The sequence below is a fragment of the Cucumis sativus genome, chromosome 6 (assembly GCF_000004075.3).
Source record: "Cucumis sativus cultivar 9930 chromosome 6, Cucumber_9930_V3, whole genome shotgun sequence".
NCBI lineage: Eukaryota > Viridiplantae > Streptophyta > Magnoliopsida > Cucurbitales > Cucurbitaceae > Cucumis > Cucumis sativus.
In genome coordinates this window covers 27952654-27973380 of record NC_026660.2, presented here as the reverse complement: position 1 = coordinate 27973380, position 20727 = coordinate 27952654, and the positions used below count along the sequence as shown (strand labels likewise).

At 34.8% G+C, this 20727-nt stretch overlaps 4 protein-coding genes across 6 annotated transcripts; 2 read left to right on the top strand and 2 right to left on the bottom strand.

Moving 5' to 3' along the window:
- The first annotated feature begins 2996 nt into the window (after positions 1-2996).
- LOC101218903 (la-related protein 1C) lies at positions 2997-9615 on the top strand. Its single transcript, XM_004134798.3, has 6 exons — positions 2997-3776; positions 4629-5154; positions 5232-5388; positions 5495-5585; positions 8189-8260; positions 8460-9615. Exons 1-6 carry the CDS (start codon positions 3300-3302, stop codon positions 8724-8726), a joined length of 1590 nt encoding a protein of 529 aa, XP_004134846.1. The 5' UTR covers positions 2997-3299; the 3' UTR covers positions 8727-9615.
- A 707-nt stretch (positions 9616-10322) lies between these two features.
- On the bottom strand, positions 10323-12286 carry LOC101219142 (UPF0434 protein Ecaj_0131). Of its 2 annotated transcripts, XR_004217604.1 has the most exons (4): positions 12088-12286; positions 11941-11995; positions 11121-11324; positions 10323-10818 (listed from the first exon to the last, which is right to left on the bottom strand). XR_004217604.1 is itself a non-coding variant. In XM_011659758.2 (3 exons), the coding sequence occupies exons 1-3, from the start codon at positions 12186-12188 to the stop codon at positions 11220-11222; spliced, it is 261 nt and encodes an 86-aa protein (XP_011658060.1). In that variant the 5' UTR covers positions 12189-12286; the 3' UTR covers positions 10884-11219. The 2 variants fall into 2 exon arrangements, 1 of the variants encoding a protein (XP_011658060.1); XM_011659758.2 differs by lacking the exon at positions 10323-10818 and having other exon boundaries at positions 10884-11324.
- Positions 12287-13350: 1064 nt separating this feature from the next.
- LOC101220881 (pentatricopeptide repeat-containing protein At3g51320) lies at positions 13351-15773 on the top strand. Its single transcript, XM_004134972.3, has one exon. The coding sequence runs from the start codon at positions 13574-13576 to the stop codon at positions 15299-15301; it is 1728 nt and encodes a 575-aa protein (XP_004135020.1). The 5' UTR covers positions 13351-13573; the 3' UTR covers positions 15302-15773.
- A 259-nt stretch (positions 15774-16032) lies between these two features.
- Positions 16033-20727, bottom strand: LOC101221115 (protein MID1-COMPLEMENTING ACTIVITY 1). Of its 2 annotated transcripts, none has more exons than XR_004217603.1 (8): positions 20532-20727; positions 19309-19947; positions 18597-19015; positions 17892-17995; positions 17685-17756; positions 17324-17413; positions 16710-16797; positions 16033-16414 (listed from the first exon to the last, which is right to left on the bottom strand). XR_004217603.1 is itself a non-coding variant. In XM_004134973.3 (8 exons), the coding sequence occupies exons 2-8, from the start codon at positions 19714-19716 to the stop codon at positions 16362-16364; spliced, it is 1251 nt and encodes a 416-aa protein (XP_004135021.1). In that variant the 5' UTR covers positions 19717-19947; positions 20532-20722; the 3' UTR covers positions 16033-16361. The 2 variants fall into 2 exon arrangements, 1 of the variants encoding a protein (XP_004135021.1); XM_004134973.3 differs by having other exon boundaries at positions 17307-17413; positions 20532-20722.

The window sequence follows — 20727 nt, the reverse complement described above, 5'->3', positions numbered from 1 at the left end:
TCAAAAGACAATGGTCTTTAGTACGTTGCAAATCACACCGAACTCCCAACACACTGCCAATTAATTCAAACTTCGTGGGGTTTACTATTCCAATCAAATATTCAATAATTTCATCCAAACAATAACCCTATCGAATACATGGGACAACACCTAGTCTTCATTTTCTATACAAGATTTACTTCCAACATTTCATTGCCGCTTAGACAAGGCCACATTTCACGGTCATTTAGATAAAACTTAATTGTATGAATTTTACAACCATTATCCAACAAATGATGTGCGTTGTCTAGTTTCTCTCAAAGTCTTATTTACAAATAAAATAGTATTGAAAATGAAAATAAGAAAGAAGAAGCTTTTACGGAAAAATTAGAGGAAAAACTAAAAAGAATCAAGTCATAATATTATATTGTTGTTAAAATTAACGGAAAAATATTGTTACTAAGCAAAAAACGTGACCTTTCTTTATTGCCACTTGCAAGTGGGATGAGACTTGAAATGTTTGTTAAGTGCTTTGTAGTAGAGTCTACTTGCACTACAATACTATTGCTCCATAAATTTTATGCAAATATAATTGTAGCTGTACTTGATACTGTATTTTTTAATTTTAGGAATTGAGATTTCAATTTTTATTTTTACTTTTTTGCTATTTTTGAAGCCTAATAAATTTTTAAAAAACTACTATTATCAAAATATTCTTTATTAATATATTTTATTTCTGAAAACTGGCTTTTTAAGTCATAAAAGGAAAAATATTTAATAATATATATTAAGAAAGGAAAAGGAAAAGGTAACATTATATAAAGAATCTTCTAAGTCATTATTTTTTCTTTTTAATTTCATTTCCTTTCGAATTTTTGTATGGGCAAAGTTGTTTATTATAAGGTATAAGATTCCCAATTGCTCCACATATTGGTTGGTGCTTATTTATTATCCAACAAAAATAATCCTTTCTTATTCAATTAATTTTATTGGTTTCAAATGTTGACCATGCATTACACATATTATATATTTTAATTAGAAAGTAATATTAAAAGTAATGCATAATTTTATTTGTATAAGAATAAAATATGTTTTTATTCGTATTTAAACAATCACACAGATGCATACAAAATTAATAAATAGTGCTTAAACAAAACAATTAATTGTTTATGGCTCTTCAAAATAAATTAATTGTTTGTAGTTAATGCTCTTCAAGCATTATTAATATTTTTAAGAAGTGTCATTAATAATAATTAATGACCACTGCACGTTTTTCTTTTCCTTTTAAGACCCGATTTAAGGGTATGACTTATGAGTGTAGTTCAATCTTTTTTTAAAAACTTTATTATAGATTTTATATATGAAGTTGATGATCAATTCCATCCATACACTGATAATGGTCAAGGTGTCTTTTTATAACAGTAATTTGAATGGTTTGAGTCAGGACTTAGGAATACTGTGCTTCAAATGATTTATGAGTTAGGTGTGATTAATATTTGGATTGAATCTAAATTCTAAATATTAGTGAAAGCTATATATTTTAAGAAGTTTTGTAATTCTCGACGTTGTAATCATTGATGGATTTAGCCTGTGGTTCGAGGCTCGCTCAATATTATATATATATAATTAAAATAATATCAATTTTATAAGTTAGTAAAATTGTCTCTCGTACTCCTCTAGGCGAGAGGTGACTCATTAGCCAAGTGGGCATTCATGGCTATGGGCTGACGTTGTAAATTCACGTTGCAATTTTATTTGATGTGAAGGTAAATTTTGTTTATAAAAAAGTAGTTAGACGATCATCACGCCCACCCCTAAAAACATAAATTATAAACCAAATTTCTATAAAAATAGTCATTAAGTCCCTAAAGATCTAATTGGCATTTTGATTTTTAAAATATTTGCGGTCACCTTTGCTTTTTCTAAAAATTATTTTAAAAAATAAAGTAAAATAGTTGTCAACCTAAATTAAGTTTAATTGGCATTCCATCTTCCAATTAGTTCTCCAAATTGTACTTAATAAAATATATAAACGGCTTATTGTTATTAAAAGTAATGGCCAAAATTTTACATATGAAAATGGTTGGTATATTAATATAAAAATATATTATTACTAACACAATTATTTCCACGATTAAGATTTTTTCAAAATCTATTTCTATCGTTCTTAAACTCAATTACAAATCCATATCTATTTTACAACGAAATTAGTCTTTTAATTTTAACCAATATAGTTTTGTATATAAGTTGCAATTTATACCAAATGATACATTGACAATAAAATAAATTTAAAAATTTCTCAAATACTTTTGGAGTTTATTTAAGTTTTTTTCAATATTTTATAAATAGTTTCATTTTATTTACCTAAACTATTCTTAAAAACAGACCTACTCGATAAGAGCAACTTAATTTTAGCTATAACAACTCCAATTAATCAAGTTCAACTTCTTATTGTTGCGAAGTAAAATCGAAACATTTATATTCACTTATGTAGGTAAACATTTTAGAAATTACATTGGATGACAAAAACATTTAAAAAAAAAAACTATGATATATTTTTTTACATATTGTAAATATAGCAAATATGACAAGTAATAAGTAATATAATAGAGTTATTCACATTTAAATTTGTCACGTGAAACTTTTGCTATTTTTGTAAGTGTCGAATTTGATCGTGGATATGAGGCTAAAACATATCACACCCTTACACTTGAAATGCATTTGAAGAAAAATATCATACCATTTATTGATTTAACATATAAAAAAGTTGTGAATTAAAATATAATTAAAGAATTCTATTTATATATATATATTATTTAATTAGGATAAAAAATATTCGTGAAAAGAAAAATAGGAAGGTGCAATGATAATAGATAAATAATAAAGATTTAATTCCATATGGGCTATTTAAAGAGCCGTCGTATGAAAAGCCCATACTGACGCAGGCGGGGAAGTGAGGGACATTATTGTAATTTTACAAGTAACCATAAACTAACCCTTGCGATTGCCAAAGCCATCCTTAGTGAGAAGAGAGAACAGAACAAACCTTCTTCCACTCTCAAACAGACCTACGTCTCTTTTTCCTTTTTTTTTTCTTTTTTTTTTCTTTCTCTCAACGATCCGATCCTTCTAAAAATCTTTTCCAAATCCTTCTGATTCATAATTTCCAACTCAGTTTCTTCATTATAGTTCTTGAATCTCGAGAAAAAAACACGGTTTTTTCTTGATTTTTTTGCTTAATTTTTGGTTTCCATTTGCTCTGTTTGCCGTCGATCAAGGTACTGCCGTCTGAAAGAAAAAACCCTAGTTTCTAATTTACGATGGCTGCTTCTAATTTACCGGATGCTGATTCGGTGACGGCATCGATTGCAGATCATTCTCCTCGTAATTCTGGACAGAATAACAACAGTAGCAGTGGGAGTAGTCCCAAATCATCATCACGTCGTTCTGGTGGACGTACAGTGTCCTCTTCTCCATGGACACGGATTGTTCGTGGTGAAATAGATGTCGCGGCGGTTGTTTCGTCATCTGCATCTCCGACTGCTGTTGTTGAACCGGTTTCGTTTTTCTCTTCTTCGTCGTCTGAAGAGCCAGTGGGTGAGAGTTATGATGGTGGGAATGGGTCGACTGCCAATGCTGGAAAGAAGCCAGCGTGGAACAAACTCGCTAATGGAACTGAGGCTGGGCCTGTCATGGGGGCTGTGTCTTGGCCCGCTTTATCGGAGTCTGCTAAGGGTACTCCTAAATCATCTTCGGATTCACTTAAAAGTTTAGGGGATGGATCTGCTGGCGCGCAGGTATTTTCTATCAATTTTATATTGTTGTTGGGGTTTTTAAGAATAACATGAACTAAAGAAATGAAAGGGGATACATTCAGTTTTTTGCGAGGAAAATATTTAAACTGCTGTAGTCCATCTACATGATTAAGCTATAATTTTTTTTTCAATTTCTCAAATGAAATGATGATAGATCAATGAATAGATTCAAGAACTTGTTTCTAAAATTAGTCTATGTTTGGGGAAAATGAAAATTGTTCAGTATTGGATGTGCTTTATGAGTTCCTTGGATAGGCTGAGAAACATTTACCGGTTTGTGGTGGGATATTTTTATGCCAATACTCCTACGAAACAGGCTAAGAAATGAACTGAAAATTTCGGGCTCCAGGGGATTATAAGAATTTTCGTTATATTTGCTATTAGTTATATGTCGATAAAGGGACTCTAAATTTATTGACTCAATATCTCTATCCTGCTATTATATTATAGAACAGCTGTGGTCGCCATTGCTTCGGTCAATTAACTGTGTTCTTTAAAAGGAAAAAGCAAGGAAAGAGGATGAACTTTTCTGTGAAAAAAACCCAACGAGGCCAATCTTTGCATGATGTCCTTGTCAAATAAGGAGACATATAATTTTTCTTTTGTAAATTTCATACAACAAAAAAATTTATTATCTGAGGTAGAAAAATAAAGACAGCCGAGATAGAGGCTTAAAGTTAGTTGTTGTTTTTCTGTTTACCACAAATGTAAAGAGGGTCTTCACTGTTTCTTTTTCGGGTACTAGTGAGTTTTCCTGTATTTTATTTTTAATAAATATATGAAACAAGCTCATTCTTTACCTTTTTTCCCCTTCTTTCTTCCTTTTGCACATAGGGGACAGGAACTTCATCATCCGCATCATCAAACAAAGAAGGTAATAATGATGTTAGTCCTAATCCTGATTCAACTCTTACTCATCCAATAACTTCGCGCCAGAAATCAATGAGGCGTAATGGTTCGAGTAATTCATATAATAGTAGCCTCCCTCAACAGTCTGCACCTTCAAGTCCTGTAATTGATACGGCTCCTAATAATTCTCCAAAGGATCAGACACAGAGGACCACATTTGTATCATCACAATCACATAGTGATCATGGTCATCAACAACCACGCAATTCATATCGGAGTCGTGGTGGTGGTTCACATCCACGGGGTGACAATTCCCATCATCATAACTATGGTTCTAGACGTGATCACGATCGTGGAAATCAAGATTGGAATTCAAACCGAAATTACAATGCACAACCTCATAGAGTGGTTCACAGGTTTATTAGACCTTCTCCACCTCCACCTCCTAATACTACTGGCTATATTTCTTCTCCAACAATGAGAGCTATTGGTGGTCCGCTACCCTTCCCTGGTAGGATCTACATTTTTTATGTGAGGTTCCACAGTTTTCCTCATTTGAACTTGCTTAATGCTTGAATCTGTATGTAGATTTTGCTCCTCCAGTGGTGTATATTGGTCCGCCTCCTCCAGAGGCTCTTAGAGGTGTACCTTTTGTGGCTCCAATATCACCAAATGCGATGTTTTTTCATGGCCCAGACCCTCAGTTGTATGCTATGATAGTGAGTCAGATAGAATACTATTTCAGGTATATTTAATGTGATTGCTTCTAACTTTTCCCAATCATCCTTGTTTAGTGTTAGAAATTTGAAAACATTCTAATGGTGATTGCACCTTGTATTTGCGAATTGCAGTGGTGAAAATTTAATAAAGGATACTTTCTTGAGGCAGAACATGAATGAAGAAGGATGGGTTCCAGTTAAATTAATTGCAAGCTTCAGCAAGGTGAATTTTTAGAGGATTTCATCAAGGACGTATAAGTAATTTTTTCTTGACGATGATGACAGGATGATCTTCATTTTACTGTTATTTTCTGCTTTGTGCCCTGCCTGTGCATGTTTTTCTCTGTTATTCTTTTTAGAAAAAAACTGTTTTTTTTTTTAATGTTTTCCTTTACTTCCTACTCTGTGTTTGGAACTTTTGATTACCTTTTACTTTATTGTGTGGTTTCTGTGGCTTCCAAAAACATTTTAAGAAATTCTTGTCTAATAAAAAACCATTTTCAGAAATATATATAATGGGCACTATTTTTTATAAAAAAGAAAATAATTCTTTTGCGCATGTCTACCCATACATATTAGATTTGGTTTTCAAACAGTCTTTGCTTCTAGACTTATTTGATTTATTAACGGTCACAATAGTGTATCTCATGAAAAAAAGGAGTAATTACAGCAAACGATTGAAGAAAAGAGAGAGCATCAGTGGGGAACTGAAATAGCTCCCACAGTTAAATTATGGGTTCTTATTATGGAGATTCAAATTAATCCAAGAAAAGACGTCAATTTTTAGCAGCATAGAATAGATTTTTGTCTGATGCCACAGAGATGTTGAAGGTTTATATAGCTTTATCCTATGATTAATCAAGTATAGGTGTTAGTTTCTTGTTGCTTCCCTGTATGGTTGTTATGGTATTTTTCCTTCCTTTTAAAGACCATGTTTCATCATGCACGTTACCACACTTTTTGGGCTTTGTGGAATATAAGCTTTGCCAGACATCCTTAGTTAAATATGAGATGCATGTTTTAATTTTCAAGAATTTTATGTCAATGAAATGTTCGATGTAGGATACAGTTTCAAATGTTGACATAGGGATGTGATGAGTCTGTTAGGATCCCAATAACAAGAAACAGAATATATTACTGTTATTGCGATATCAAAAGATAAATTACAATGCCAAGTCCCACAGTACATAATCTCCAATCTGATCCTCTCTCCACAACGTCCCCAACTCCTACTTATAACCAGGTCTTTGTAACTAATTACCACTTTCTCAAACCCACTGTGGGCTCCATGTCTAAAACCCTACTCTTTTTCTCGAGATATCCACTGTCCCTTCACAGAATTCTAGATAGTTGATGGTAATGCATTTAAAAGTGGGCAGTGACATTTTTAAGAGTGATTTGCTCAAGGCGTTCAATGATTTTACAAGATATGGCCATATGTGTCAAGTTGTCTTGATCATGAGTGACATTAAGGGCATGTTTGGCCCAAGGATTTGGGGGAGTATAGTTGTAACCTACTCCTTGTTTGGCAGCACGAGGAGTTCTTCTTAAACCCACTGTGGGATTCATGTCTAAAAAACTTCTACTTTGACATATTAACTCCTTACAATGTGAGCCCCACAACTAAATAATTTCTCAGGCTTAACAACTCTCCGGATAAACAACTGCACTTCTTCCTCCAAATACCCCCAAGGGTTTTGGACCAGTTGGCTTGGTGACAAGTCTTGGAAAACCATTAGCAATTCTTTGATTAAGAGAATATGGAGGGTTTAGATGACCCATATGTTAGATAAACTAACCTTCTTTTAGTACAAGTGGGTATATGGATTTGAATCTCCAATCTCAGGGAAAGAGTACCTGTCAATTAGTGTTGAGCTATGCTCACTTTAGATCCATCTTAATAATTAGGAGACCAAAATTTTCCTCCATTGAAGTATTATGCAAGGTTCTGCCCATTCTGTTTTCACGGTAGTGGTGAACATCCTCAGTAGATTTATTGCTAGGGATATGAATCTGACTTCACTAACAATAATGTGGAGCATATTCTTTGGCGGTGTGAATTTTCTAGCTCTGTTTGGGTTGCTTTTTCTTTTTTCTTTTCCAAACATTTGGCATTACGGCTGCTTGACATAGAGATGGTGTGTTGATTGAGGAGTCCCTTCTTAACTCTTCCTGTGAAGAGAAGGGCCTTTCTTTGGTTTACCTGGGGGTGTGCTATTTAGTGAGTTTTGTTTGGTGAGCCAAATGGTAGGGCTATTAGAGTTGTGGAGAGGGTTTCTAGTGATATTTGGTCTCTCGTTCGTTATCATGTTTTGGTGTGGGTTTCGATTTCAAAGGCTTTTTGTAACTATGTTATAGGTGTTATTTTGCATAGTGAGAGTACCTTCTTTTAGAGGGCCATCATGCCTTTATGGGTTGATTTTATTGTATGCCCTTGTATTCCCTTTTTCTTTTTTCTTGGAATTGCGTTTTGAGTTTTTGTAGTTGCTTCCTTTTGCTGGGTTTTACTATTATTTCCTTTTTTCCCTCATGGCTTTCTTTCGCACTTCCATTCTCCTTGATGAAAGCAGTTCTTTTCCATAAAAAAGTACTTGCATGTGACTCGCAAGGTCAGTGGGTTCTATGCTTTCTGAGATAATTGTGAAGAACGACTTTTGTCATGTAGCTTCTATAATATATTCTGTCCGTAGATAGTTATCATTTTCTCCTTTTAGATTTCTAAATCACGTTTCTAATAATGGAAGTTAATATGGTTAATTCTGGGAACCAGAGTGCATATATTGGTCTTATTCTTCAAGAATATGTCATCCCGACACTCTTTTGTAGGTTCAACGCCTGACTGAAAATATTCAAACCATATTGGATGCATTGCAATCATCTACAGTAGTGGAAGTAAAGGTCAGTAAACATCAGCTCCTGGACCAAGCCTTTTCCTCTATTTGTAATTGAGATATTAAGGGGTTTTGGAGTATTTTATTTTCTTATCTAGGTTGGGAAAAGAACACTGAAAGTTAATTTTAAAATGCAATGGTAAAATTTAAAATCATGTTTCTCCAAGTCTTCTATATCTAATCTTCTATTTTTTCCATTCTCTTAGGGAGATACAGTAAGGAGGCGACATGATTACGATAGATGGATTATTCGACCTGGTCAAGTTCCTAATATTTCCGGCCCACTAAGCCCATTAAGCCCCGGAAGTTCCAAGCAGGATATGCTGGCAGCTGGTGTTAAAGGTATTGCACTAGAGAATATTAATCATAGGGTCTCTGAAGGTGGACAGGGTGACGTTCATGTTGATGAGGCATCCCACGGTGACAATAATACCAAGGCGGGTTCAGAGCATTCATCTTCTGAGAGGATTTAGACCAAGTTTGTGCTCTGAACCCCCACGTCCTTCTGGATGAAATCTAGATGTGGGTTGTAGAGATTAAATGAGGAGATGGTAGTGACATGGTTTGCTCGACGAATATTCTCTTCTCTTGATGCCAAGTAAATTGGTAAGCTGAAGTTGAAGAGGAGGAGGAACAATTTTTCTAAACAAAAAAAGAAAAAAAAAAAAAGAAAAGAAAAAACAAAAAGTCTATAACTTAAACTTAAAAAATTATTAAGAAAAAGAAAAAAAAAAAGACTATAACAGAAGTTCCTTTTATGGTGGAGGGTAGCATTTTTGGTTTTGTGGGCTGCTGTTGGCTGGCTGGTATGCTTTGTTTCTTAAGTTTATATTCTTTTTTTGTTGTGATTTTGGTTTTTGGTGATGGTGGCATGTACTTAATGATGTGGGGGAATTTTGATTTGCTTCCCCATGGCTGCCCCTAAGCTGGTTTTTTGATATCTTTGGGGTCAGAGAACTTCGAGCTCTTCAATGAGAGAACAAACAAACAACACGGTGATTGGTAAAAGAAGTTGGGAAATGTTTTGAGTTTCGTTGTGCAAGGTGAGTATCTAGAGCTGCAATTGCTGTTCTAAATCTTGAAGGTTCTTTCCATCTTCTTTTATTATTATTGTTTTATCAGAGACTTTGCCATGGCGTTTTGCTCTATAAATATCTTTCAACTTTGAATGATGATGAGGCATTAGGAACTTCTGAAGATTGGACTCCCCACCTAATTATATGTTCTGAAGTTTTTTGTCCAATTGATATATTATTTTGCTTGACATATCTTCATTTTATTGATACGTTTTGTTTCGGAACAAACATTCTTGAGAATGGGAATTTGGAATACCAGTTAACATTATTTCTGCATTTCTCGCAACCCTTTTGTTCTTTATCCTGTTTCATATGCTGCTCTTTGTATGAATTTCGTTAAATGCATCTATAGGATAAACAGGGTGGGGAGATTTTTCTCTTCTTCTTCTTCTTTATTTTACTTGTTTGGTGATTTTTCTCTCTTCTTTTTTTCTTTCTTAAAAATTAAATCCAAATAAACCCTATTTCCCAGGTTCCTAAACTCCAAGCGTTGAGGATTAGAGACAAAGTTGTTTAGTCGTCATAAGTTAAGGCACTAATAAGTTCAATAATTAATTTTAGTTTGTCAATTTACTCGTCGGGCCGAACATGCCCTAAATTGCTTTTGTTCATGTATATTTATATAATTTATATGGTTCCATTTGTTTGAAGTCTACATCTCTTAGTACTTTTTCTCAAATACCAAGAAAAACATGTTTAACTTTTAGTCAGATTTTTTAGGTATCAAACCTTCTACAATTAATTAGAATGGAAGATGATGCCAATTTAAAGCTCACCTTAGCATCCTTGACAAAATGGCTAGTCTAGTCAATCCATTGGTGGTTATGGTTTGTGATTTCTAATAGCTCCCCTTAATAACATATATAAGTTTAAACAGAACTCCCAAAATCAGGAATTTCATGCAATACAAGCTCAGACATAATTTTAGCTTCTAAGGATGCACTTGTTTTCACAACAATTGTCTAAAAAATTTCAAATAATATCGTGTCCAACTTATTACAAGATCACCTAAAATGGACGGGATAATTTATTCTCACTCGCATCAACAAGGGTGAAGAATGAAATTAACAACTAAACCAAACACTTGAACATCGTCATTTTACACAAGAAGTCTCCTAAATCAGGTTACGAAGCTCTACTAAAAAAAGAGTTTCACAAAATTAATATAAATGTATTGCATAACCTTGACTGGTTCCGAATTGAGAACAATCTCAGCCAATTGAATATTGCCACTCAACTTTGATGCCTTTTGCGATGGCATGAATGCAAACCCATCAAAGAGTTTTTCACACTTCAACCCCCATTTAACTATCAAGAACTCAATGAGATGGTGCCCACTATACAATTTGAAAAACAGTAAATTGGTAAAGGTAGAAAACTATAATAATAACGATAATAGCCATAACCATAACTATCGTGACTATGGCACCGCCTGTTTCCCCGTTCTTCTCACCTCATGGAAGAAAAATATTATCAATTATCAAATCACCTGCGATTGTGGTATGTTGTGTTAAACCCAAAGGATAAGGAGTTGATGTTACGGAAAACAAGGAATAAAGGTAGGTTAAACCAGCAACTTTTCAAATCACCATCAGATAGTTCAGCACAAGCCCAAAAGTTTTGAACAGAAAATTTTAGAGGATATTCTCTTGTTTAGTTTCCACCATAACAATTTCAAATCACCCTAAGAAAGAACTGTGGACAAGTGGTCTAATCTGACTATTTTATTGGGCAACACCAGTGAGTTTGAGAAAATGAAACCATTCAATTCATTCTAAAGTGGAAACTTACAAATACAAGTGTGAAGTGTTGTGGCGTTATGTTGACATCTCTTCTGATTATTGAGCTCAAGAAATAAAAACTGTCTTCGACCCCCAAACTAAACAGTGCTCATTTTTCTCGAGTAATCTCAACAGTATCCTCATCTTTCAATGCATCATCATTTTCAATTATTCTTCCTTCCTTCGGCACCAAACAAGGAATTCCGTCCCTTATCTAACACAACAGTATGCAAAATTACAACATACAACAAACAGATGTCCTATAACCTAACTCCCCCAAACAAGGGGTGTTATAAAACAGACAAATAAAGAAAACAAGAAAGCGTAAATAACAACCATCAACATACAGATCCATGTAGTTCACTACTATTATGCTACTTATATCTTTAAGCAAAGAGAGAACAGTTTATTCATATCATATAATAAAGGGGCATCAATAGATTAGAGAGTTTATATATATCTCTAACTCTAAACCTTTAGTCTATAATCGTAAATAACATATGATACGAATACCTCCCTGAACCCTATGCTTGCTCGGTCATTCATAGTGCTAGATAATGGATTGATGGCATTCCAACAGGAGAGAAAAAAAAAGAAGCAAAGGTTTCAACACTAGATGCTGATCCCTACAACTATTTTTACTACCTAACCTAGCAAAATTGAGAAATACTTCATAAAACAAACCAGCTACAGCACCCTAGATGATCTAAAAGAAGAACCAGAAAGCTAGTAAGGAAAAAGAAAATCACAATGAAAACAGAAAATGGTCAGAGATGAAGAATTATAGCGGAGTACAATTTTTTTTTTACAGAATTCAAGGTGATACTTACAGGGAAAGAAACACCAATCGTATCGCTGATGAGAGAATTCGAGGCCGCACAATACCTAATGAAAAAACAGAAAATAAAACCAAATTATGCACCACAGATTGAGGAGAATGACTGAAAATGATGGAATCGAAAAGGAATAATGATGACCTTAGAGGTTGTTTGGAGAGGGGGCAGACAAGGATTTGGGAGAGCGTGTTGGTGAAACCAGAGGTCGCTTCCTTCAGAAGGGCTTTGGTTATTCTCACCATTTTAGAATGAAGTCGGAAGAAAGTGGAGAGGTTTTGAAGGAGTTGTATTCAACCTTTCCACAGTCTGGATTTCTTCTTCCAAAGGCTTTTTAAATACACAGCCGAAGACTGAAGACTCCGTATTACTATTAGAGGGTATGTATCCTATCTATACCATCATTAAGTGCACCTCCCACAAAATTACAATTAAAATTCAGTAATTGTCAAAATGAAAATAATTAGTTTTTTTCTTGTATAAATAGTTTATATTTTTTATTATAGTAAAAACTCATTAAAGGGGAATTTTGTTAAGTAGCTATAATAGAATTCAGAATTTAGATGGTTTCTATCACTATCACTATAGCATATCAATAATTATAATCGAAGTTGTAAATATTTGATAAAATTTACTATTTTTAAAAAATCATATATATAAATAATGTATTGAGAAAATTATATTTTCATGTATATTGGACATTTTGGGCTCTTTTGGTCTCGTTTATTGGATCGCTATCTCACAAATTGCTTTCTTCTCTTCTTTTCTCCTATGGTCTCAACCTTGCAAGCCTACTGTCCCTCAAAAAGTAATAAATGGAGTAAAGATGAAGAAGATGATTTGGTCAAATCGTCACATATTGTTGATTTCGTTAAAGTTGGCCACACTGAAAGAAAAAGATAGAGAAATAAGGATAATTTTGCAAGATGACATGGTCATGGGGAGATAATCAAAATAGTCAAAACTCTTGATTTATAAAAAGTTGGACAAAAGTTTTGGACCTTGAAAATGGATTTCTTAATTTAATGATTAATATTTTGTTTGGTAAGTTTTCAAACTCAACAATTTTACTACATAATTGACAATATTTATCTATAATCTACCATGAGAATCATATGGAGTGTGACTCTACTTTTATGGGAGACTAATATCCCTCTAACACATGAGTGTTGTCCATTTCTACTAAGATATGTCCTCTTTCTTATATTTTTCTTAGTTCAAATAATATATATGTTGATCTAAATATTGTCGAGAGAGGTTCGATTGAAAAAATTCAGGATAGGTATAAGATGCATGAGCTCTCTTCGGTAATTGAAATGAGCATTAGAGCTTAAAATAAAAATGGAAATTCAATGTTAAAAGGATGAACGTCCTAACTTTGGAAAAAAAATTTGATAAGCATTTTTTCATTAAAAATAAATCTCTCCTATTGCTTCACCACTTTCTCTTCGGTACGTCGTCACCGTTAAACGCCGTTTAAAACAATATATTTGGCATCGCATCGCCTCCATAGGGCAACTCTTAACCTGCAAACCCACGACGAATATGCGTTAATGGCGGAAACTAAGTGGAAGAAGACTAAGAAGAAGAAGGATTCAGTGAAAGTAAATCGATGTCGTACCGCAAGTGAATGGCAAGGATTTCCACTCGACTACTCTTTCGTTTCACACACTTCCCCCTCCCTCTGCCATTCAAATCCGTTGATCGATCTTCCTCTCCATTCTCCTCTTTTCCAGAACCAGTTCATTCACCCGATACTACAAATCCTCCTAGACATAACCAAAGCCACTCGCTTCTTCAATCATGTCAGAGCGTAAGAGAATTATTTCAATTCCATGGCCATTTGATTACCTCTGGTCTTTTTAACGACCATTTTTGGGCCAACAGAGTTTTATTGCAGGCCTCGGAGTTCGGTGACATCGTTTATACTGTTTTGATCTTCAGACATATCAAAGTTCCAAATACCTTCTGTGTTAATAGAGTAATCAAGGCTTATTCTCTTAGCACAGTTCCTCTAGAGGCTGTATTTGTGTATTTTGAATGGCTTGGTAATGGACTTCGGCCAGATTCCTACACTTTTCTTTCACTTTTTTCCGCTTGTGCGAGTTTTGGCTGTGGGGCTTCTGGGCGTAAGTGCCATGGACAGGCTTTCAAGAATGGGGTTGACTCTGTGATGGTTTTGGGAAATAGTTTGATTCATATGTATGGCTGTTGTAAGCATATTGAGCTTGGTCGGAAGGTGTTCGACGAAATGTCCACACAGGATTTGGTATCTTGGAACTCAATTGTTACTGCTTATGCAAGAGTTGGCGATTTGTATACTGCGCATGACATGTTCGATGTAATGCCTGAGAGAAATGTTGTATCTTGGAATTTGATGATTAGTGAGTACTTGAGAGGTGGGAATCCGGGCTGTGCAATGAAGTTGTTTAGGAATATGGTGAATGTGGGAATCAGAGGGAACAATACAACAATGGTGAATGTTCTTAGTGCTTGTAGTCGGTCGGCAAGGCTGAATGAAGGAAGATCGGTTCATGGTTTTATGTACCGTGCTTCGATGAAGTTTTGCGTATTTATCAACACCGCTTTGGTTGACATGTATAGCAAATGCCACAGAGTGTCGGTTGCACGTAGAGTTTTCGACAGGTTGATGATTCGAAATTTGGTTACCTGGAATGCAATGATTTTGGGGCATTCTCTACATGGGAATCCTAAAGATGGACTTGAGCTGTTTGAGGAAATGGTTGGCGAATTAAGAGAAATAAATGAGGAAACTGGCAATGGCAAGAAATTCAAGCAAGATGAAGGTAAGCGAAAAGTTTTCCCAGACCAAATTACATTTATTGGCGTTCTATGTGCCTGTGCCCGAGCAGGACTGCTGAAAGACGCTGAGAATTACTTCGACGAGATGATCAATGTATTTCTTGTGAGACCAAATTTTGGCCACTACTGGTGTTTAGCCAATGTTTACGTTGCAGTAGGGTTGATAGAGCAGGCTGTGGAAATACTAAGGAACATGCCTGAGGATAACGAGGACTTTTCATCAGAATCAGTTGTATGGATTGACTTGCTCACTACATGTCGTTTTGTGGGGGATGTCTCTTTGGGAGAACAGATAGCAAAATATTTGATTGACATGGAACCTAAGAATGACTCATACTATCGATTGCTTTTGAATATTTATGCTGTAGCTGGGAGATGGGAGGATGTTTCTAGAATCAAACTATTAATGAAAGAAAAAAGACTTGGAACGATGTCGGGTTGTAGACTAGTAGACCTGAAAGAGATTGTTCACAGTTTAAAACTAGGAAATCATCTGCAAGAGAGGATGAAGGAGACAAACACAGTGATCCATTAACTTGCTAGTGAAGTGAGTCTATTGTCAAGCTTGCTGCAGGGTATTCATTCAATCTTGTTGCTTATTGATCAGAACTCGGGGTTTGTTTCTGTAATAAGAAAAAAATGATCGGAAAGCTAGACTCACAGACTAAAGCGATCTCTGGAACAAGTCGAGACGGTAACAGATTACTGCTACCCAAAAAAATGAGCACATGATACTGGAGAGTTATGCTTTTAACTTCATATGGTAGCTGAACAGCACAAAGAAAAGGTTTGTTTTCCCTGCTCTTCAGCTCATGACGTTGTGCTATGCGGCAAATTTATGTTCAAAGCTTTGTCTTCTCAGCCTAGCTGCATATGTAGTGAAATTGGAACAATTATAGTTATTGCATTTATTCTTCATCTGAATTCATAGGCAATTTTGTCGAGCAATTGTTCTCGATGTATCTCATTTTGATCATCATGAAATGAAGAGAACTAAAATTCTCAAACTGTCATCAAGCTCTCTAAATTGATTTGAGTGTCGTAAACTCTAATTCGTACAAGTCTTGTTATTCATTTGGGTCAGTTTGATGTGAAGAAAGTGCAAGTTTCCTGAAAACATGTTTTAGAGAGCAGCCTAGTTGTAGAGCCAATTGCTACTTCTGCACAAAACTCTATGGCAGTCTGAAGGGAGACTACTCTGAGCAAGATGAATCAAATGAATGTGGCTCTTGCTAATTCAATTCACATGAATCAAAGGAACAATTGTAGTAGTAATTTGCTTTTTATTCACCAAACCTTGCACACTTAAGATTCACAATATAGAGTTCAAATCTTTCCATGAACCATGAACCTCTAGTATACAGTCTACATGTGCTTCTTTCTATTTTATACACAATGAAATGTTCACTATTGGGTAGTATTTATAACGCTATATACAGTGAATAGAGAAGAAAAGAAAGAGGGTCAACCTTACACCGGGTTAATCAATTACAACGACACCAAGCAATGTTTATTTTACAATTTACATGGAAGCGTCCAGGTTAATCAAGTATATCAACTTTCCAAGGGGACTAGAATATGTTTTGGGTTACCTCTTAAGATTCCATGTATTGCAATGGTGGAGGGATCGTTTTTGTGTTCTCTGGACCTGCAAGTTATATTTTGAATCAAATATATGGGAAGGTCTTTCAACCAGTATTTGTACCAACATGAAGGTCTTTCCATATTATACGGACATCCACATGTCAGCGGATGTATGGTGAACATATTTCAGATAGGCTCTTATTTTTCATATAAATCTATGTGTTAAGATGTAAATTTGGTAAATGTAATATAAAGTTCAGTAGTTATAACTTGTACAAATCTTTGTCTAAGGTTGGAGTTGGAGATCGAAATAAATTTTTAAACGAAAAAATAGAAATGGAAAAATTGTAAATACATACCACAACGCATTTCAACTTCCCGCCATTCTTGAACAAGTGCACAGCAACAACACAAGAAGTGAGAAAGAAAATCATCAATAAGTCCACCCTGCAAAGAAGGTGAGGAAGAAGCAAAAGATGTACATCATCAATTCGGTTTGGAAATAAAAGCTTATATATGTCCTTAAAAAGAACAAGTTACAAACTATGTTATATAAAAATGTAGAGGTTGAATGCATCGTCGTAGAAAGTAAACTCTAACACCAAATAAATATAGAGTAGAAAGTAGACTCTAACACCAAATAGATATATAGATACAGGGTAGAATAAGAAGAGCTGTCATGATGATAGTCACCCAAAGCATCCAAGTAATTTAATACTTGTGGCTAGCAACTATGGGCTGCTAGGCCATGAGCTCAAGAAGCAATCATTTGTCAGTGGCCTTTCTATGGGATAATAACACCTAAGCTTGCAAAGGAGGCATATAATAGTTGAACTTGTAAATTGAAACCTATTCTTATTTCTTTCATGGAAGGGCGGATGGTGGGTGGTGTGGACTTAACAGTTAAATTGAAGAAGGAAATCCCAATTTACAAGTTAAATTAGAATTTAGGTTACCTTGATATTTAACTTACTCCGGAGTTTTCTTCGGAAACAGCAAGTGTAACAACAGCATGAGAACACCAAAGAATATGCCATCAACTCGTTACATGCATCTGCTGAAGCTGATAATCATAGGAAATGTAAGTTTTTTTCCCCTTTCTTTTTTTGAGCTTTGTAATGTTACAAGGCATGTAATTTATTTAATATCACCATGGTGTTGAGAGAAGATGAAAGCAAGAGGAACATTCTTTGAGATATTCTACATTTTGTGAGATGGTTCCATATAAATCCACAAATCATGAGATTATCTCCGACAGTCTATTGAATCATGTTATCTAAATCATCATTACGAAGACTGCCCGAGTTTAAAATAGACATTCAGTAATTACTTACACACATGCCTGTTGGTAGCAACAGAAGCAACCTTTGACAATGTCCAACAAGGGCAGAAAAATGTCTTCATACCTGGTAAATGTACAAAAATACTTGGAATAAGAAACAAAACATAAGCACCACCGCAACGAATTATACAATTTATACTAAAGAAAGAATGCTCTTCACTCCTATCACAAGGGCAAGCCAAAAGTGGGATGAACGTACAAAGATAAGGTTGTGAACAACAACCAAACAAATCAGCATGCCATTCTTCATGTTGGCAGTTGCTGGATAGCAGATCATGTCTTGATGAAACTGATGATCCCTTTCTGAAAGGGTAGAAAGAAAAAAGAAGAAAAAGAATCCACCATATGAACGACTTTCAAGCTATTCAATATGCCAAGAATAAATGACATCGTGAAGTAGAATTTCACTGGCAGAGATAATGTACATTAGTTGACTTATCAAAGCATTCAAAACTTGATGGAAATAGAAGAGTTTACAAGGTCAAAAATATGAAAAATAGGCACCAGATAGGAGATTGGCTCTTGAATTTTAAATGAACAACCTAAAATTGGTAAACACGACTCAAATTATGTAATTTGATTGAAGATAGAAGATATCTCTTTGATTTCCTCAACTGAATTTCAGTATGGGTGTGTGCTCTGGTAATAAATTGAACAAACTTCTAGCAAGTGCAACCCATGTGCAACATTATCAATGAAAGGGAAGAAAATCGTGAGCACATAGGTAAGAAACATCATCTCCAGTGGTATAAAATATTTTGGGTGAAACGAAAAACAAAGGATGAGTTACTATCATAACATGTAGTCATCTCTAAAGTGACAATATTTATCAATGAGTTATGTTTGTCCTAACAATATATGCAAGACCGCTAGAACATGTGACATTAAACAAAGACAAACCTACCTTGTCATAATGCCATCTCTATTCTTGTGAAAATTTCCAACATACGCATGAGTAGTCTCACCATTAGTATCAGAATAATTGTAGTCATGTTGTGTTGGAATGCCTCTTTGTAAATCTTTTTCTATAAAATAATTTGCAGATAAGGCTTCTGTGATATCAAATAATCGTTCAATTATTTGGCATTGCCCAACATCCATATTAGATTGAGATATTTGCAGCTCAAGTTGAAGTTTTTCATTTTCCTTTTGAAGCGCATCATGGAGCCCCAACTTTGGGTATGAACGAGAAAGAGTTTTTTTCAATATGGTCGAAGCATCGTTCTTGATAGATTCTGGTTTGAGGATCACGTCTTGGATTCTTCTATCATCCTCCTCAAATGTATACTCACATTGATGCTTTTCTATATCATCCAGCCTCTCCTGAGAAAAAAAATATAGAAAAAACGACCTTATTCGAGTTAATAAGCACAAGCGCCAAATCAAACTACTAGGAACCATTCTTAACTTTTACTTCCAAGAAGAAGACTGATTTATATTAAAAGGATAGGTACTGAAGACACACTGAAGACACCAAATGATCCTTTTTTCGTTTTAATAGGAAATAACTTGACGATATGCATTTGTCAGTTAACAAAACAAATTAAACAGCAATAAATTTGTAAAACCAACAAAAGAGAGAGGCAAAATTACAGCAAGAGAAAGTGAATTATTACTCTGACTCGAGCATTGTCCACCAGATTAATCAGAGGGACAAGCCTTAGGTATCTATCGATTTCACTTTGCGCCTTCCTGAATTGATAAACAACATTCCATCCCATAGCCAACAAATAGAGATAGCTACGATCCTGGCAACTATTGATCAAAATATATGATTTTCTTAAGGCATCCTCCAGCTGCTCTAGAGGCTCGCGAGTCTCAGGATATTTCTTCATCTCTGAGATCTTTAGTTGATCCAATAAGTTCCCGATCAACTTGAGATGCTGTGCAAACTGCTTGCAGTTCTTCTTGTGCATCCTTGCGGTGTTTGCTGCTTTTACAATCATTGAAATTAGTTGAACTGCATTGATACCCGTCAGCTGGGCCACACCGGCAACGTCCCCAAGACTATCCCACGAAGACATACTTATATCGAAATGTGCTTAGAAAATCCACTGTCCATGACCCCTTGGGATTTCCATTGCTCACTAAGAAAGTCACCAAATCCAAATTCCCCTTTCCTAATCAATAAAAATTGGACTGTGGAATCTTTGAGAAACAATTCTTGATTATACCAGACAATTCACCAATCTTCATTTATTTGATTGAAGATCTCTGACTTTTATAAGCTCAAGCCTCCGGCACGCACTTTTCAGCTGTACTCAAGATTATCCAGATAATTACAAGTTGGAACTTCACAGAAGAAGAAAAATACGCATGTACATGTACAACCACACACATATATTTTGAGAAATATCAATATCAAAACGATACGAAAATTTTCGGGTATGTTTGTGATTGTTTTTTAAGTTTTCAACGAACTTTTCAGGAAACGACGAGAAACAGAAAAGATAACACAAGTAATTTTCTATTAATATCTGGAAATGATATTACAATAAGAAATAGAATCAAAGAATATAGGTCAGATCACCTTACAGTAATAACGACAACATAACTTGAAATGAACTTGAAATTGCATCCAAAGCATAAAATGCAGAACACACTAAAATTTAAATTAGAATAACAGATAGAATCATAGAATACAGTTCTAGTCGCCTTAGCCTTACAATAATAACAATAACATAACTTCAACTGAACTTAAAATTTGCATCCGAAGCACAAAATGCAGAAGACGAAAAGTTGGAAAAAGAGCATGCCGGAAAAGAAAAACTCAACTATTTCAAAAAACATAACAGATTCTGCAGTGAAAAAGCAACAAAAGCTTTGGATATATACTTACATTGCTGAAAACCATTTAATAGTAATGATCTTCGTTGGAAATCTTGTACCTCCACAATCGGCATGCACAGTTTATCGTGAATTGATTAGCTTTTTTACATAGGTGATCTCCCCACACGCACGCCATTAGAGTCATGTAAGCAACCATCTTTGTGCGTAACCAACGGAAAAGCCCTTCGTATGTTTCAAATTGCAAC

Bases quoted from the DNA above. Each gene is read 5' to 3' on its own strand.
- LOC101219142 (XM_011659758.2), bottom strand. From the start codon at position 12,188: ATGGTGAGAATAACCAAAGCCCTTCTGAAGGAAGCGACCTCTGGTTTC. The intron at 11,996-12,087 runs GTCATCATTATT...TTTTTTCATTAG, and splicing joins CTCTCCAAACAACCTCTAAG to GTATTGTGCGGCCTCGAATT. The intron at 11,325-11,940 runs GTAAGTATCACC...CTGTTGTGTTAG, and splicing joins CGATTGGTGTTTCTTTCCCT to ATAAGGGACGGAATTCCTTG.
- LOC101221115 (XM_004134973.3), bottom strand. From the start codon at position 19,716: ATGTCTTCGTGGGATAGTCTTGGGGACGTTGCCGGTGTGGCCCAGCTG. The intron at 19,016-19,308 runs GTAATAATTCAC...TTTTTTTCTCAG, and splicing joins TGGACAATGCTCGAGTCAGA to GAGAGGCTGGATGATATAGA. The intron at 16,415-16,709 runs GTATGTATTTAC...TATAACTTGCAG, and splicing joins GGAAGTTGAAATGCGTTGTG to GTCCAGAGAACACAAAAACG.
- LOC101218903 (XM_004134798.3), top strand. From the start codon at position 3,300: ATGGCTGCTTCTAATTTACCGGATGCTGATTCGGTGACGGCATCGATT. The intron at 5,155-5,231 runs GTAGGATCTACA...ATCTGTATGTAG, and splicing joins TGGTCCGCTACCCTTCCCTG to ATTTTGCTCCTCCAGTGGTG. The intron at 8,261-8,459 runs GTCAGTAAACAT...CCATTCTCTTAG, and splicing joins CTACAGTAGTGGAAGTAAAG to GGAGATACAGTAAGGAGGCG.
- LOC101220881 (XM_004134972.3), top strand. From the start codon at position 13,574: ATGGCAAGGATTTCCACTCGACTACTCTTTCGTTTCACACACTTCCCC.